At 44.8% G+C, this 14,223-nt stretch overlaps 1 protein-coding gene across 1 annotated transcript; it reads left to right on the forward strand.

Annotated features, from left to right (window-relative positions):
* Window positions 1-6,818: 6,818 nt before the first annotated feature.
* GJA10 (gap junction protein alpha 10) lies at window positions 6,819-12,649 on the forward strand (the record flags this gene model as incomplete). The annotated part of the gene is made up of 2 exons (XM_082756172.1): window positions 6,819-8,088; window positions 12,392-12,649. 2 exons carry the CDS (start codon window positions 6,819-6,821, stop codon window positions 12,439-12,441), a joined length of 1,320 nt encoding a protein of 439 aa, XP_082612298.1. The 3' UTR covers window positions 12,442-12,649.
* Between the last annotated feature and the right edge of the window lie 1,574 nt (window positions 12,650-14,223).

Genomic DNA, 14,223 nt, shown 5'->3' on the forward strand with positions numbered 1-14,223 from the left:
AAAAAATCCTAATTGGCACAGGTATTGGAAAATATTCCAACATGGAAATTCAGAAAGCAGGGTTTATGGAGGAGTCACAGATCTACATCATCAGTGAAATCATGGGGATCAGGTATTGAATTTTGAGGGGTTCCTTCTAAGGCGTAGTCTGTTGCCCATTAACCATCCATACAGGTTAATTGTAGACTGGAGAAAAGTCATTTCTTTGGGCTCCAGAGAAGTCCTTTAGTTGCCAATCCAGCAATTGATAGCTGCTTACGTTGCTTTTGCACTCATTATCTTCATTCTAAAGGCACCTGGAGAATAATCCTTACCGATTTGTCTTCATAAAGTATGGCTGCAATGCTAAAGCACATCAGGAAACAGGTTTAAGGAATTCTGAGCTTTCCTAGAGGAATCTATGGAATCAATCAAGAGGTGTGTCAAGACCAAAGTTGGCTTTATGTGAAAGATGGATGAATTTTCTGGGGTGGCTGACACTTCATCTGCCATCAGAATTTTAACCATAGTGTGGCGTGCCACTGAAAGCAAACCCATCTGAGTCACAAGAGATAATACACAAAACAAAATGGGTAAATACCTTAACAGAAAGGACGATGCATAGTTCTTGTTAAAATAAAGAGGTCCGTGGTTTGAATCTAAGAACTGGAACATAATTGTCCTTAAAATTGGCGTGGAGGCTGAGTTTAGATCTGCCAGTTCTGAGGGCTGGAAAGATACCAATGGCCTGCTTTATTTTGCATGGTAACAGGTAACTTGCCCCAAAAGGAACAAGTCTAGTGCTGGTAAATGCTTGTCTGTAGTAAAATGGAAAAAATATTCAAGTTTAAGTGAGGTGACTGTTACGTGAACTCAAAGTTTTCTAACTCAGGGGGTTATGCTTTGCTTGTAGTGTTGTGGTGGGTTGACCACTGCTGGCCACCAGGTGCCTCCCACACTCTCTTACTGCCCTCCCCAGCTGGACAGGGGAAAGAGGATGAAGAAAGGTTGAGATAAAAACATGGACATTGCTGGTGAATTTCTGTGATGGGCAAAACAGGCTTGTCTTGGAGAAGATTAATTTATTGCTCATTAGTGACAATTGGGTAGTAAGATATAAAAACAAAATTAAACCCACCTTCCCTCCATGCCCTCCTTCTTCTCAGGCTCAATTTCACAGCAGTATATTAGTACAAGAAAACACAGTCTGTGTTATAAGAAGATTAAAGTCAGTTCCTACACACATATCAAAAGCTGCAACGCTGTAAGAAGTGTATTTGGACCTGATATTTTGAGGTATATTTTGAGGTTTGTTGATTTATTTAATAGTTGCTACCAATGATTTAAGTGCTGTCATGGGTAAGATGAAGCAAACTCTCCATTCTGGATTTGAATACTGGGCTTCGTGGCAGAACCAACAAGATCATAGCTTCCACCCTACTTGGCTACCTCGCGTTCCTGCATTTATGCTCACTGGGTCCCCACTTCCTGGCAGGGAGGCCCTGGCTCCTGTTGTGCCACTGTTCGCAGTTTCCCATCTCAGGCATCACTGGCCAAGATCCTGAGGCATCCCTCAGCATTTGTCACCACGCATGTCTCTCACCTCCATGATCTTTCCTCCAACCACACTCTCCTAACTTCTTTCGAGGCTCCTGTCTTTCCAAAACTACTTTTTAGGAACCTATCTTTTCGGCACACTTTCTGACACCCAAACCCTTACCTTTCCTAATTCTAATAGTCAGGTGCAGAAGCACGATGGAGGACCAGTCTCCTTGGTGGTGCTTCTGTCTTGCATCTCCTGGAAGTTTCAGACCTGCTGCTTCTGCTTTGCCAGCTCGACAAGTGGCAGCAGGCAAGTGGCGTGTTTGTGCCTGAGAGTTCAACAGTTCAGCTTCAGTGATTCGTGCGTGTGCACACATATAAGATCTGCTGCATGTTAGCATTCACACTGTAAGCTGTTTTCACCTAAAACAGATGCTTATAGCAAGGAAGTTTCTTCAGCCACCACAAATTCTTGCTCACATCCAAAGGCAAAGGGCTACCTGCACTTCTGTTCTTTGCCACGTTTCCCCATGTCATGGCCCTACTTCCCTTTCAAGTACAATTAATTCTACAGTCCATTAACGAGCTCGCATATGCACAGTCCTTTAACAACACCACTTACTGTGCAGAAACATGGTAAATTGTCCCAAAGCAGCCTGCTGTCACCTCCGTACCCCCTGGAAAAGCAAATACCTACCGGGGGGCTGAGGGATGGAGGCTGGCCTGCTGCTGTCACCTGGTGAGAGGGAGAAGAGGTGGCACAGAAACGTGCCAGCCCACAAACAAGCTGCTTCTGCTGTGATCAGCAAAGCAAGTTCCCCAACAGGATGGGTAAGTCACAGCTGATGCAATGCTTGCTCAGTTTTCAAGTTTCTTCACTGAACAGAGCTAAGGAGGGTGCTCCTGAGAACCACCCAGCAGGTGAGGAAGCAGCTGGAGAAGAGGACACCCAGGTCTGAGTCAAAGCTATGCGACCACTGAAGCAACCAAATAAAGCCTTGGAGACTTTGTGAGCAAGTGTGGAAAGAAGAGACATGAAAATAAAACACCAGTGACAGGTGTGTGAGAGTACATTGCCTCGAGAGACAGTGAGAGCAGAAACATACGGGTGAGAAAGGCCCAGGGGGGGTCTGGCTGGTTTGGATGGCTGTTAACACGTCTCTCAGGAGGAAAAAGTGTAGAAAGTGCTCCCTTAAATCATCTGAAACATACACAAACCATGCATCTGCATTATACTGAGGCTGAAGAAAAGATGCTGTAGCCACCCCTTTTGCTGCAGGGAAAGGCTCTGGACTCAAACGTGTCTTTCAGGGAGTACGGCCTGTGCTGGAGGGAAGGATGCACCGCTACGGAAATCTGAGCTAATCCCCAAGAAACGGGGCTGGTGTCTTTTGAGAGCTGGCCACTGGTTAGTGGGAAACCTTTAGGGGGAAGAGACTGAAGTGGGAATCACTCGTGCTTCTTATAGGATTGAAGCGCATGTGCTGTAGTTTACTCTTAAGTTTCAGGCATGGGCAAAGGACAAATGCCTCATGCTGGTGGGGGAGACATTTCTAGCATCGGAGCCTCAGCTCTAGTGGCCCTGATTTCTCATAAATTCCTATTTTAGGAACTCACTTTTATTTTATTTTATTTTATTTTATTTTATTTTATTTTATTTTATTTTATTTTATTTTATTTTATTTTATTTTATTTATTTTTATTTTTGATCTTATTTCTCACAGATACAAATTCTGATCTGTCTTTGGGGGTGGCTGTGACCCAGCTGAGGCAGGGTTCCTGTGTTGAAGGCCTGTGTTTCTAACTGAGGCCTGGAGTCTGGGCTGGTGTGGCCTCCATTTCAAGAGCACTGGTCTTCCACAGACCAAATTAACTCAGCAGGCAGCAGAGTATGAAATCGGACATGACCGATCGATCCCTTGGCTTTGATTCAAAGCAAAACTAATGGAATGTAAAGAAAATGTAAAAACCTGTAGGGCTGCAAAGGGTGGTCATTTATCCCTCTTACAAAATAAAAATTAACTTAGGATCTGGGTGGAGACACAATGTATGAAGAAGTGAATATAACAATGCATAGGGACATTAGAAATGATTGCTGTGCAGACTGAGCCTCGAGGGAATGGCTTTGATAGATGCCACTGACTAAAATAATTGCATGATAATTTTGGCTAGCGGCACCATCCCATCATCTGATGGTTTTAAACTATGCACATAGAGTTTAGATTGAATGATCTAAACATCCAAATACAAATAACTGAGAAGTCTGCTCCAAATACCACGTTTATGCTTTGGCTCTTGAAAAAAAGAAAAAAAAAAAAAAAAAAAAAAAGAAAAAAAAAAAAACAAACAGATGTTCTAGCACTTTGGAAGAAATTTTCTGCTCTACAGCATTCAGCAGTGCTACGTGCTCCTTCTGCAATGCCCTAACAAAGAATAACCAAGGGCTTTCTCCTAAGGTAAGCAGAAGAAAAAAAAATCTTCCTAGGGAAGTTCTGAGCAAGTAGATACCCATCAGACTGATAGCAATTCGAATTAAAAACTAAGAGTATTTATATCTTAATCTTTTTAGAAAAGAAGTTTTTCAGTGAAGCTAGAAATTGATGAAAAATGGTCTTTTTGCAGTTTAGTTGTGGGTTATTACTCACTTCCTAATATGAGCTATAACCAGTGGATCAATTCAGCCTGTTCACAGGTGTTATCGGACTGGCCGTTCTCAGGATGCCAAATGTATTTATTGCTACTTTTGAAGTGTAATGGCTGCAGGACAAAAGAAGAATTCAGACAGTGCCGTACTTCATTTTGACCATCCGTTCCAGTTCTATTTTAGTTTACATGTGATAAAATTTAAGAAGGTTTAACTCTGCAAATCACTTCTGATGAAATATTGGCACATATTTAATGCAAAAGTGATTTGAATTGTGGAAAATTATTAAACAAACTTTAGAAGAAGTAAAGAAGTAACAAAAACAAGAAATTAAGAAATGTCCTCCATTAGAAAGGGGGAACTTCCATCTTATTCTAACTATTACATGCATGAATGGTTAATGCTTAAAATTGTCATATAAAAATATTTGGACAGACATGAAGATTAGTTAGATTGTATAAGGAGAAATGTCCCCCATCTGTACAATCTAGAACTGTGTATTTTGTCAGACTAGGAATAATGATGTCTCTGATATTTTAGATTACTCTCTTACAGTAAACTGAAATTACTCTGTTACGCTGGGCTCAAATAAGACCGGGGGGGGGGGGGGGGGAGGGGAAAGGAAAGATGGATAAATTGTAAACAGAAGGCTATGAAGTAGTTTTGACTGACATCTTTGAAACTATGGCTTTCATGGATATAGGTTACCTTTTTATTTTTATTATTATGTTATTACAGAACATTTACCATGTAAATATTCATACTGTGGCTCTATCAGTGCAGATTTTATGGGAAAGTGTCTTGGTATAGTAAGCTTACTTAGAGAATTAATTAGACCATTCCTATAATTATCCTGCTCTGTCAGCTGTTGTAAAGGAAAGTCAAGGACAGTGTTGTTTAGATACTGATAGCAACAACAAAGAAACAAACGCTTGCATAGAGACACAGTTTATACTCCTCTTCTTGTCCTCACCCTGAAAGACATTAACTTTCTGTTCCAAAATGGACATTGACAATTCCTAGTGCTGGAAGAATGATCTCTCTTCATCTCTAGGACTAAAACATGTCTCATTTCCTGCACTTACATTTTAGCATCTTGCTCAATGCTCTTTTGTTCAGCTGCTGTGTCCTGCTGTCAGTCAGCCACCTTTCAGGGAAAGCTGTACCTAACAGTCAGCAAGGATTACCCACTAGTACTTGTCCTCTTGAGTGTCTGGGTTGGGATCTTGCTCTGCATAAACCTCTACTTCTCACCATACTGAAGGTGAATTATGTAATGCAGACTCTTCTGTACATGCACTTTCAAGCTGTGCTGTTGGTTACAACCGAAAATCTTTACTTGCAGTGTGGATGAATATAACCTCCAAGCAGATTATTGCTCTGCAGGATCATATCATAAATCACCTCCAAGATATATTGATAACAGTGATATCACTCAGCTTTGCAATCAATCAAGATCATGGAAGATTTTAGGTACTGCAGCCAGCCACTCTTCAGAAGCTTATAAATGGCACCTTACAAAAGGTTGTAGTTTAGTGGAATTTGGGAAGCTCTGAAAGTGCGGTAGCATACAAAATTTAAGTGAGAACCCTTATGTGGATATGACCCTAGTTGCTTTCAATATTTTATTGCCATGGTAGCAGGAAGAATTCCAGGAATACTACATAGAATGTGTGATGTATTCATAAATACACAAATACCTTACATTTCAATTCCCCACATTACCTGGAGCTCCTGAACAGCTTCTAGAGAAGTGGCTTGGAATCAAGCATCCTGCAGCAGAACATAGATCAGTTTGCTGATGAATCAGATTGCTTCTGGGAAAGAGGTAGTTAAAAAGATCATCTCACACTCACAGCTAAAAACCTTCCCAACACTCCATTACATATTTCCTGCTTTATTCATTTCATATGTTTAAATTTATTACCAAGACAAAGGATTACAAAGATACAAATCCTAGAAACACTCTAATTTTATGAATGATATCCTAGAACTGAGACTATTTATACATGTACAGTTATGTGTAAATTAGCTATGTACTTGTAGTTTTGGACTCCAAGGCAGAAACTTGTGGACCGGTACACTGGTAGATAGGATAATATTGGATGGATGGCATTAATAATGCTACTACCTTGGAGTACCAAATTAAATTCTTTTTGGTCACAATTTTAGGATACATCTCAAAACTTTGTCAATGAAATGAAAGTAATGAGCCTGATATATTATTCCAGTTGTTTTTCACCCAAAGTTGTGGCAAAGACACAGACAGACATAGAGTAGGTGTAGAATTAATCTATTGTTGGCAGTGGATTTGCAAAGTAGGGAAAAAAAAATCTTCTTTCCCAGTGGGAAGAAAATGCTGTAAAACTGCAGGCAGTTAAGAAGTATTGTGGCTTATAGGTGAACGCAGTCTCTCTTAAGCTTAAAATAATCTCACATCCGAATCTTTCACTACTAATCATGTCGGCATCAATTTAACAGCCCATTACATGGAAAATAAGGATGAATTTCTAAGCTCTCCTGCTATCAGAAGACTATACATGAAACATCATTATTTTTTAAAAGATATTTTAAAAAGGACCATTTTGAAAATAAATCCAGCTGTGCATTAAAATATCATCACTTTTTGTATTTCAGACATGAACTTCTGACCATGGGGGACTGGAACTTGTTGGGCAGCATCCTTGAGGAAGTCCACATCCACTCCACCATCGTTGGCAAGATCTGGCTCACGATCCTGTTCATATTCCGGATGCTGGTGCTGGGAGTGGCTGCCGAAGATGTCTGGGACGATGAGCAGTCGGAGTTCATCTGCAACACGGAGCAGCCCGGCTGCAGCAACATCTGCTACGACAAAGCCTTCCCCATCTCTTTGATCAGATACTGGGTGTTGCAGGTCATATTTGTCTCATCTCCTTCTCTAGTCTACATGGGCCATGCACTCTACAGGTTAAGGGCTCTAGAGAAGGAGAGGCAGAAGAGGAAAGCCCACCTGCGGGCTCAGCTGGAGGACCTGGAGCCCCTGCCCGAGGAACACAAGAGGGTAGAGAGGGAGCTGCGGAAGCTGGAGGAACAGAAGAAGGTGAACAAGGCACCCCTGAGGGGGTCCCTGCTGCGCACCTATGTGCTACATATCCTGACCCGCTCGGTGGTCGAGGTGGGCTTTATGGTGGGTCAGTATCTGCTCTATGGCTTCCACATGCCCCCCCTTTACAAGTGCACCCGCGCCCCCTGCCCGAACACGGTGGATTGCTTCGTGTCCCGGCCCACGGAGAAGACCATCTTCATGCTTTTCATGCACAGCATCGCCGCCGTCTCCCTCTTCCTCAACATCCTCGAGATCGCCCACCTGGGCCTCAACAGGATCCACAAGACCCTGGCGGGCCGGCCACAGAGGCCGGCGGGCCGAGCTGACGACCAAGCCATCCCCTGCCACCCCACCAGCAGCTTGGCGATGCCTCCTCGCCCTTCGGCCTCCCCGCCACTGCCTCCCTCCTCCTCCTCGGCCATCGGGGGCTCGGGACAGCACCGCAGACAGAGGCCGCCGGCATCCTCCAGCAGCGAGGAGGCTCCGCTGGGCACAGTGGGGACAGCGGGGATGGGGACGGGGACAGGGATGTCCCGCCGGCTGCCCCGCAAGCACAGCCGGGTGAGCGCCTGCAGGGACGTGGAGGAGGAGCGCGGCGAGTCCCCCGACAGCGGGCACTGCCCCGGCACCCGCAAGTCCAGCTTCCTCTCCAGGGTGCTGCCCGCCAGCCCCGAGGGCAGTGGCAACCGGAGCTCTGCCTCCCCGGGGGGCTCCAACACCAGCTCCGGGGCCGGCTCCCCGTCGGGCTGCGAGGGGCAGCGGAGCCAGGAGGGCAGCCCGGCAGGCAGCCCCCCGCTGCCCGCCGCCGCCACGGGACGACGGGTGTCCATGGCAAGTAGCGCCCCGCCGCCCAAGGGGCAGATGGCTGGTGGGCGACTGGGGAAAACGGGGGGATCGGGGTGAGCGGGAGGCTCTTGGGGATCAGTCCTGGGGAGAAGAGGGTGAGGCGGGGGTCTGGGAGGCTTCTCCAGGCTTCCTGGCATGGCCCTGGCATGGTGGGTTGTGCTGGGTGAAGGCTGCCCCCAGCACATCGGTCCCACAGTGCGGTGAGAGCCAAAGCATTCCTAAGGGATTCAAAGACTCCCAAAGCATCACCAGGGCATCCCTGAGGATCTCCAAGTCACCAAAGGTGTCTCCTTTTCACTCATCGCATCACCCAAGGGCTGCCATCCATCCCTCGGTCAGCTCCGGCCTTCTTGATGCCCTAACAGCCAGAAGGCCACCACCATCCGATGGGTTGGCTTCTTTTGGCTCCAGGGGTGGCTCCCCAGGCTGGCCAGCAGGCTGGGTAGCTTCCCAGTGGGGAAACCAAAGCCTCTGCATATAAAACACCAAATTATCACAATCACACCACCAACAGCTACAGAAAGGCATTTTCAGAAGCTGTTCCTGTTCTTTGGCTGGTCCAAACTTGCTTATACTCAGTGTTAATAAGGTCTTGTGCTTGCCTTCAAGCACCAAGTAGATTTTTATTTTATTTTATTATTATTTTTTTTTTTAATGAATTTGACTTCTGACTGCCTGGATCACGGGATTTATCCCCTGAGAACAAAAACCCCCAACTTCTTTACAAATTCTTGCAGGAGCAAGCCCTTAAATATCTTTTGACAGAGCATGTAAGAAACAGAAGATTACTTCACACAATACTCAAAGTTATCAGTTCTGCTTAATTTTTCCTCACTCTTCCTAAAAATACATGCTTTTATTAAATTTGAAGCATAACAAACATACAAAATCCCAAAATCTTCTGCGATGAGAAGCAGAAAATGCTCTCACACATTGTTCCCCACCAAACTGCCTGTGAGCTCCATTTTTCATGGAGCTATAATTTCTACAGTATATAAATAGTGGGCATAAACCATGTTAAATTGCCACTTTCGTGCTATTTAATTACTTTCCACTTTGCTTTTTCAAATTTGGGGAGATGGCCGAGAGCCCAATCTGTTGCCCATCTGCTGTGTTTTGATACCCAGATGAGAAGGCTATTTAAAAAGGCTGAGTGCAGGAGGTACTGAGCAAGGCACCTGTTGAGAAGTCCTGAAAGATACTTGGCAGCTTTTAATGTTTAACGACAATGAAGCTATCTTGCAGGTGAGAGCTTGCTGAGAAATATACTCAGTTTGCAAAGCAGTGCCGTTATTCCTGAAAGGAACACTTTTCTGGCATGCTGCCTTTGTGGATCATTACACATGGGACTGGTACTAGCATTTTTAAAAGTGACTCAAGATATTTGGAAGTAAAGGCACTTCTACATATCATTCAGTCACTGCTGTGGCTAGTGCACTCTGCTACCAGTATTTCTGAGGTATTTAATGACACCACTTTCAATACACTTGTATGCTAGTGCAGCATAGAGACATTGTGCCTGGGCAATAAAACCTGTACAAAGAGAACAAGGAAATTCCACTTGGGACTTCCTCTTCAGAGGAAAGGTTACTTTAAGTGAAAATGCATTCAGTCCTCCACTGAAAACCAGCAAGATGTATGGCTGGATAGGAAATTGAACACAAAATGTATGTTTGGCATGAAGAGTCCTCAACTTTTCAAACTTGAATTGAAATCAAACCGTCTATATACATATAATAGAAGAGATGCCTTTCGCTCGGTAGGATTCAGACCAACCACTGTTTGGCCACAACGCAGACACTCAAGGCTATTCAAAATTCCCCTCTCCAGAACTGGCGGAGGCAAAGAGCCATTTCTGTGCTTCACGCCCAACTATGGCATAAAAGTTGGAAAATATTTCCTTTACAGCTGATTAGTTTTACAGTCAGAGCGATCACTCATCATGCTCTATTCAGATTCTCGCTCATTGCACTGTCAAAGGTTGTCCATTATTCAAATTGGGAAGCAAAAAATGAGAGAAGCACAAGTCTCGAAAATGTCATTAGGCTGATGGATTCTCAAGAGTTTGATCCATTGGAAAAAAAGTATTTTTCCTTTAAACATTTCTGGTTAGACTTCAGATCCAAAATGTTCGGAGGACAGACTACCAGAACAAGATATGCAGCAGGTAAACATGTAGCTCTGCCCTCGGTTTTGCATCTCCAGATCTGTTTTAACTTTTTTATTCAAGGGAAGATACAGCCAAGGGGCACCTTCTGCATGGCCTGAGCCTTGTCTCCCTTGGGCAAGGGGGCCTCAAGTGTCTCGGCACACCCAGCTCAGGGAAAAGGGCCACGCTGAATTTGGTGCAAATACCCTCACAAGTGACAGCTGGGAGTGAGGTGCACAAGGACACGTGGGATCTATGTTGGTATTCATAGGATTTTGCATCATGAGGAAAGAAAAAACAGAAACTTTGCAAGATCAGGCCCCTGCATGATACAGCTAGAGTCTAATAAAAAGCACAGGCTGAGGCAGACAAAGGTCAATGTAGAGCTGCTAGAGATAGAATCCTTGCTCCCCCGAAACGAGGGCAGGAATTACAGAGCATTTAGGGTTTTTGTTGTTGGAGCACTTCACTAAAAATTATTGCCTGCCCAGCAATGTCTGTCCAGCATCACCTTTTCTTTGGCCTGCATATAATAGTTTTCTAACAAATTCTAAGGTGTGCTCTGAAACTCATGAGTTTTGATTTGGTTGACTGAGATTGGACACAATGACCTTAAACTATTAACTCTTGCCACAAGGGCACAGTCTTCCAGAAGACTTGGATCTGAATCATCATATTTGCACCCCAAGCTAAATCTGCATTGAGGGAACTACTGGGAAAGAGTAACAGTCCACTTGCTAGAGCACCCAAGGATATCCCAAGGAGATGTGGATGCATGACATATCTACCAGTCCTGTTCTGTTCTTGAGCTAAGACCCTTTCCTCCAGAGAGTCCTGTGCTTTCAGTGTCATTTCTTCCCGTCTCTGTCCTTGGCTCCAAAGAAATCAACGTGACTTTAAAAGTAGGGCCCCCTCCTCATGGTGAACGAGGGGGATAAAGCTGATAATTAAGCAAGCAGCTGATAAAGCTGATACTCTCAGCTCACAGAAGCAGATTCAGATAGGGCTGCTGATTTTATTCATTCGCAGAAAAGTCTCTGGGGCTGAAATCCTGGTTCTGCTGAAGCTGGGGAAATTTTGCTATTCACTGGGTCTGGTTTCCTTCACTACGCTGCTTTTTCATCCCTCTGTGCTGTTCAGATTTTTTGCTGCTTCTCAATTCTCCGTTCAGCTTTGAGCCTTTTACCCAGTGGGAAAACTGTCAGCAGCGAGAAGGCTATGAAAGAGAGAGCTGCTATTCAGCCTGAATGCCTGCCATCTTCTCCAGAACCAGGCATGTTTACTCAGCCTTTCAACAACACTTGAGGAATAAATACCCACTCGTTTAACTAGCTGCCCACCCGCTCTGCTCTCGCTCCTGGGGCTGGGAACAGTTTGGTAAGAGTCAGTGTGCATCGAAATAACAAGTCTGATAGCCACAGAAGTTATTCTGACAGCTGAGCTCCACCAGAAAACCTACAGGTGGAACAAGGCACGGGTAAAGCCCTGCGTCGTCCCACTAGGATGCTTGAGATGCCTTGCAGGTGTTCGCCTGCTAGCACCTGATGCTGCCTTTGTACAGCTTTCCTACTCAAATATCTCTTAAAAAATACTCTACAGTAGTTCTACATGTTACATTTTGTCCTGGTGCACTCAGGAAAAAATCATGAAGATGACTGCCAATAATCCTGCAAACCCTACTAAATCACCTACAAGTACCTGTTCACCAACACAGAAATTAGGAAAATGACAAACCTTGGGGATCATCAGTGGTGGGCAAATAAGGAACCTCTCTGAGGATGTGTGCAGCACCAAGCAGGCTGGGTTTCTGAAAGGGGAGCTTGCCTGAGCCCATCTTTGTATGGTTTTAAGGCAATTGAAAGATGTACAAGACCCTTAACATGTAAAGCAAGGGCTGTAGCATGGCAGTCACCGATTTGAAGCAAATTACTTCAGGGATTAATTTATTTGGTTTAAAAGCAAGGTGCTTCTCCTCCCCTCAGCCTCCCCTTAGCACTGAACAAAGCCAAGGTAAGTGTGCTGTCGGCTTCCCACCTTCGCAGCTGTGCATGTGGTGGAGCCTGGGTTAATCGCTATGATAACATTTCTTTCTCCCCTTGAAGCCAGTTCAGCTTCATGCTTTCTCTCTCTCGTTATCTTTCAGAGCATGCTCCTAGAACTATCATCTATCATGAAAAAGTAATGGCGTTCTGAGGACAAGAGATAAACCGGGGGACTGAGCACAAACCACCTTCAGCAGAAAGATAAAAAGCTGATTAGCTGCTGGTGTCTCCCTCTCCCTCCTCCCCTGATCATGCTAAATTCGTAATACAGTGTAAGAAAGCAAACGCTTGTTTTATTCCTCAATGTTATGGCACTTCCAGCAGCACCGCACGCTGACTGCAGGCGTTGGTGAGCAGCTTGCACCACAACTCACGATTTTTCTCAAATACACTGAGCTGGAGCTGGTCAGGGCAGAAATAGCCCGGTGTCTTTGGGAGGGCATTTCGGGATGTACAACTTGTTGTGCATGTGAGTAGTGTTCATATCAGCAACCAGCCTGATACACAGACCACAGAGGTAGTGGAAAGCCCAAGACACCTGCAGGGAAGGTTTATTTTGATTTTAAAGCAACCTGGAAGGCTACGTGGCCTTTATCTCCCCAGGCTTCAGCAGCCAATGAATAAAAGATGGATCAAGCACACAAGAAGTCTGAAGGGGCAGAGAATTTAACAGAGAAAAGCCCAGCTGAAGAATATTCTGCTGCTTGTCAGTCCGTGCTAATGTAATCCTCAAGCTCTGCTAGAGACTTTCTGTGTTCATGTCGCCTCTTTGTACTTCTGGCTTCAAAATGGAAACTAAGTAAAGCCAGGCAATTAATTTTCAGTGCAAAACATCTGTGCTTTTCTTCAATTTGCTCTTCAAGAAGAACTGCAAGGCATCAGCTCAGGATCACAAAGATCTTACTGTCTCATCAGTTCATGCAGATTAACTGAAGGACAAGCAACACTCAAAAAATCTCACCTTGAGTTTGCCGAGATAGATGCGCTCTGGAAGTTGGATTTCTGGGTTGTAAGCAGCCCAGGACAGCAGCCCTTCCAGCTGTGTATCCAGCAAGCAGAGCGCTCTGGCTAGCCACGAGCCTGTTTCTGGCTGCTCGCTCTTGGCCACTTTAATTTGTCAGGTTTCTCACAGCTTGTGTTTCCCTCAAGTCACTTTGACAGCAAGAACAAGCTTGTTTGCTCTGCCAGCTTCCTTAACCATAAAAATTCTCTTTGACTTGACAACTCTTAGAGAAGTGGAACAGTAGAAGAAAAAAATATGAAAAAATGAAAAAAAAAAAAAGGATTGAAGCATGAAGATTGCTTGAGATTACAGTGTTTTTGTTCCAGTGTGCATGACTTGCATTTAAGTCACTACAGCCTGACACTTTGCCTCTGCATTTATTTAATGTGTTAAAGCAAAAAAAAAAAAAAAAGGGAAATGCCTAGGATGGTAGCCATTGTCAGGAATGACTGGTCAGGGATGGAGAAGTGCTCCTGCTAGAGAACATGCTCTACTGCCGGGCCGTGAGGAGAGGCAGTGGGCTCTGCATCGTGACAGATCTGAACGGGTGGGAAGCTTCCTTCGTGTGAGCTCAACAGGAAGATCTGGGAAATCCTGGGAAGTGGTGTTTCTACTCTTCCTCCATGAGGATTTTCAGGTTGAAAATCCAGGGGCAACACCGACTGCTGCTGGCGGAGGAGGACACAGCTGACATCCCTGAGGGCGGTGGCCCAGGGCACCCGACCTCACGCCCGTGTTCCCCATCGGGTGGCCGGACACCTGGCTCCCTCTGGCAGCCTGCCCACCCCCCTTTTTTTTTTGCGGTTTGAGGGAGGTTAGTGGTTGATGGCACAAGTTCCTGCTTCAGAAACAGACATTTGGGTTACATGCAAAAAAAAAATCAGCTTTTTGGTTGTTGTTTATACAGAAGTATCTTTCAATGTCTCTCGG

The sequence above is a fragment of the Aythya marila genome (genome assembly GCF_965140915.1).
Source record: "Aythya marila genome assembly, chromosome: 3".
NCBI lineage: Eukaryota > Metazoa > Chordata > Aves > Anseriformes > Anatidae > Aythya > Aythya marila.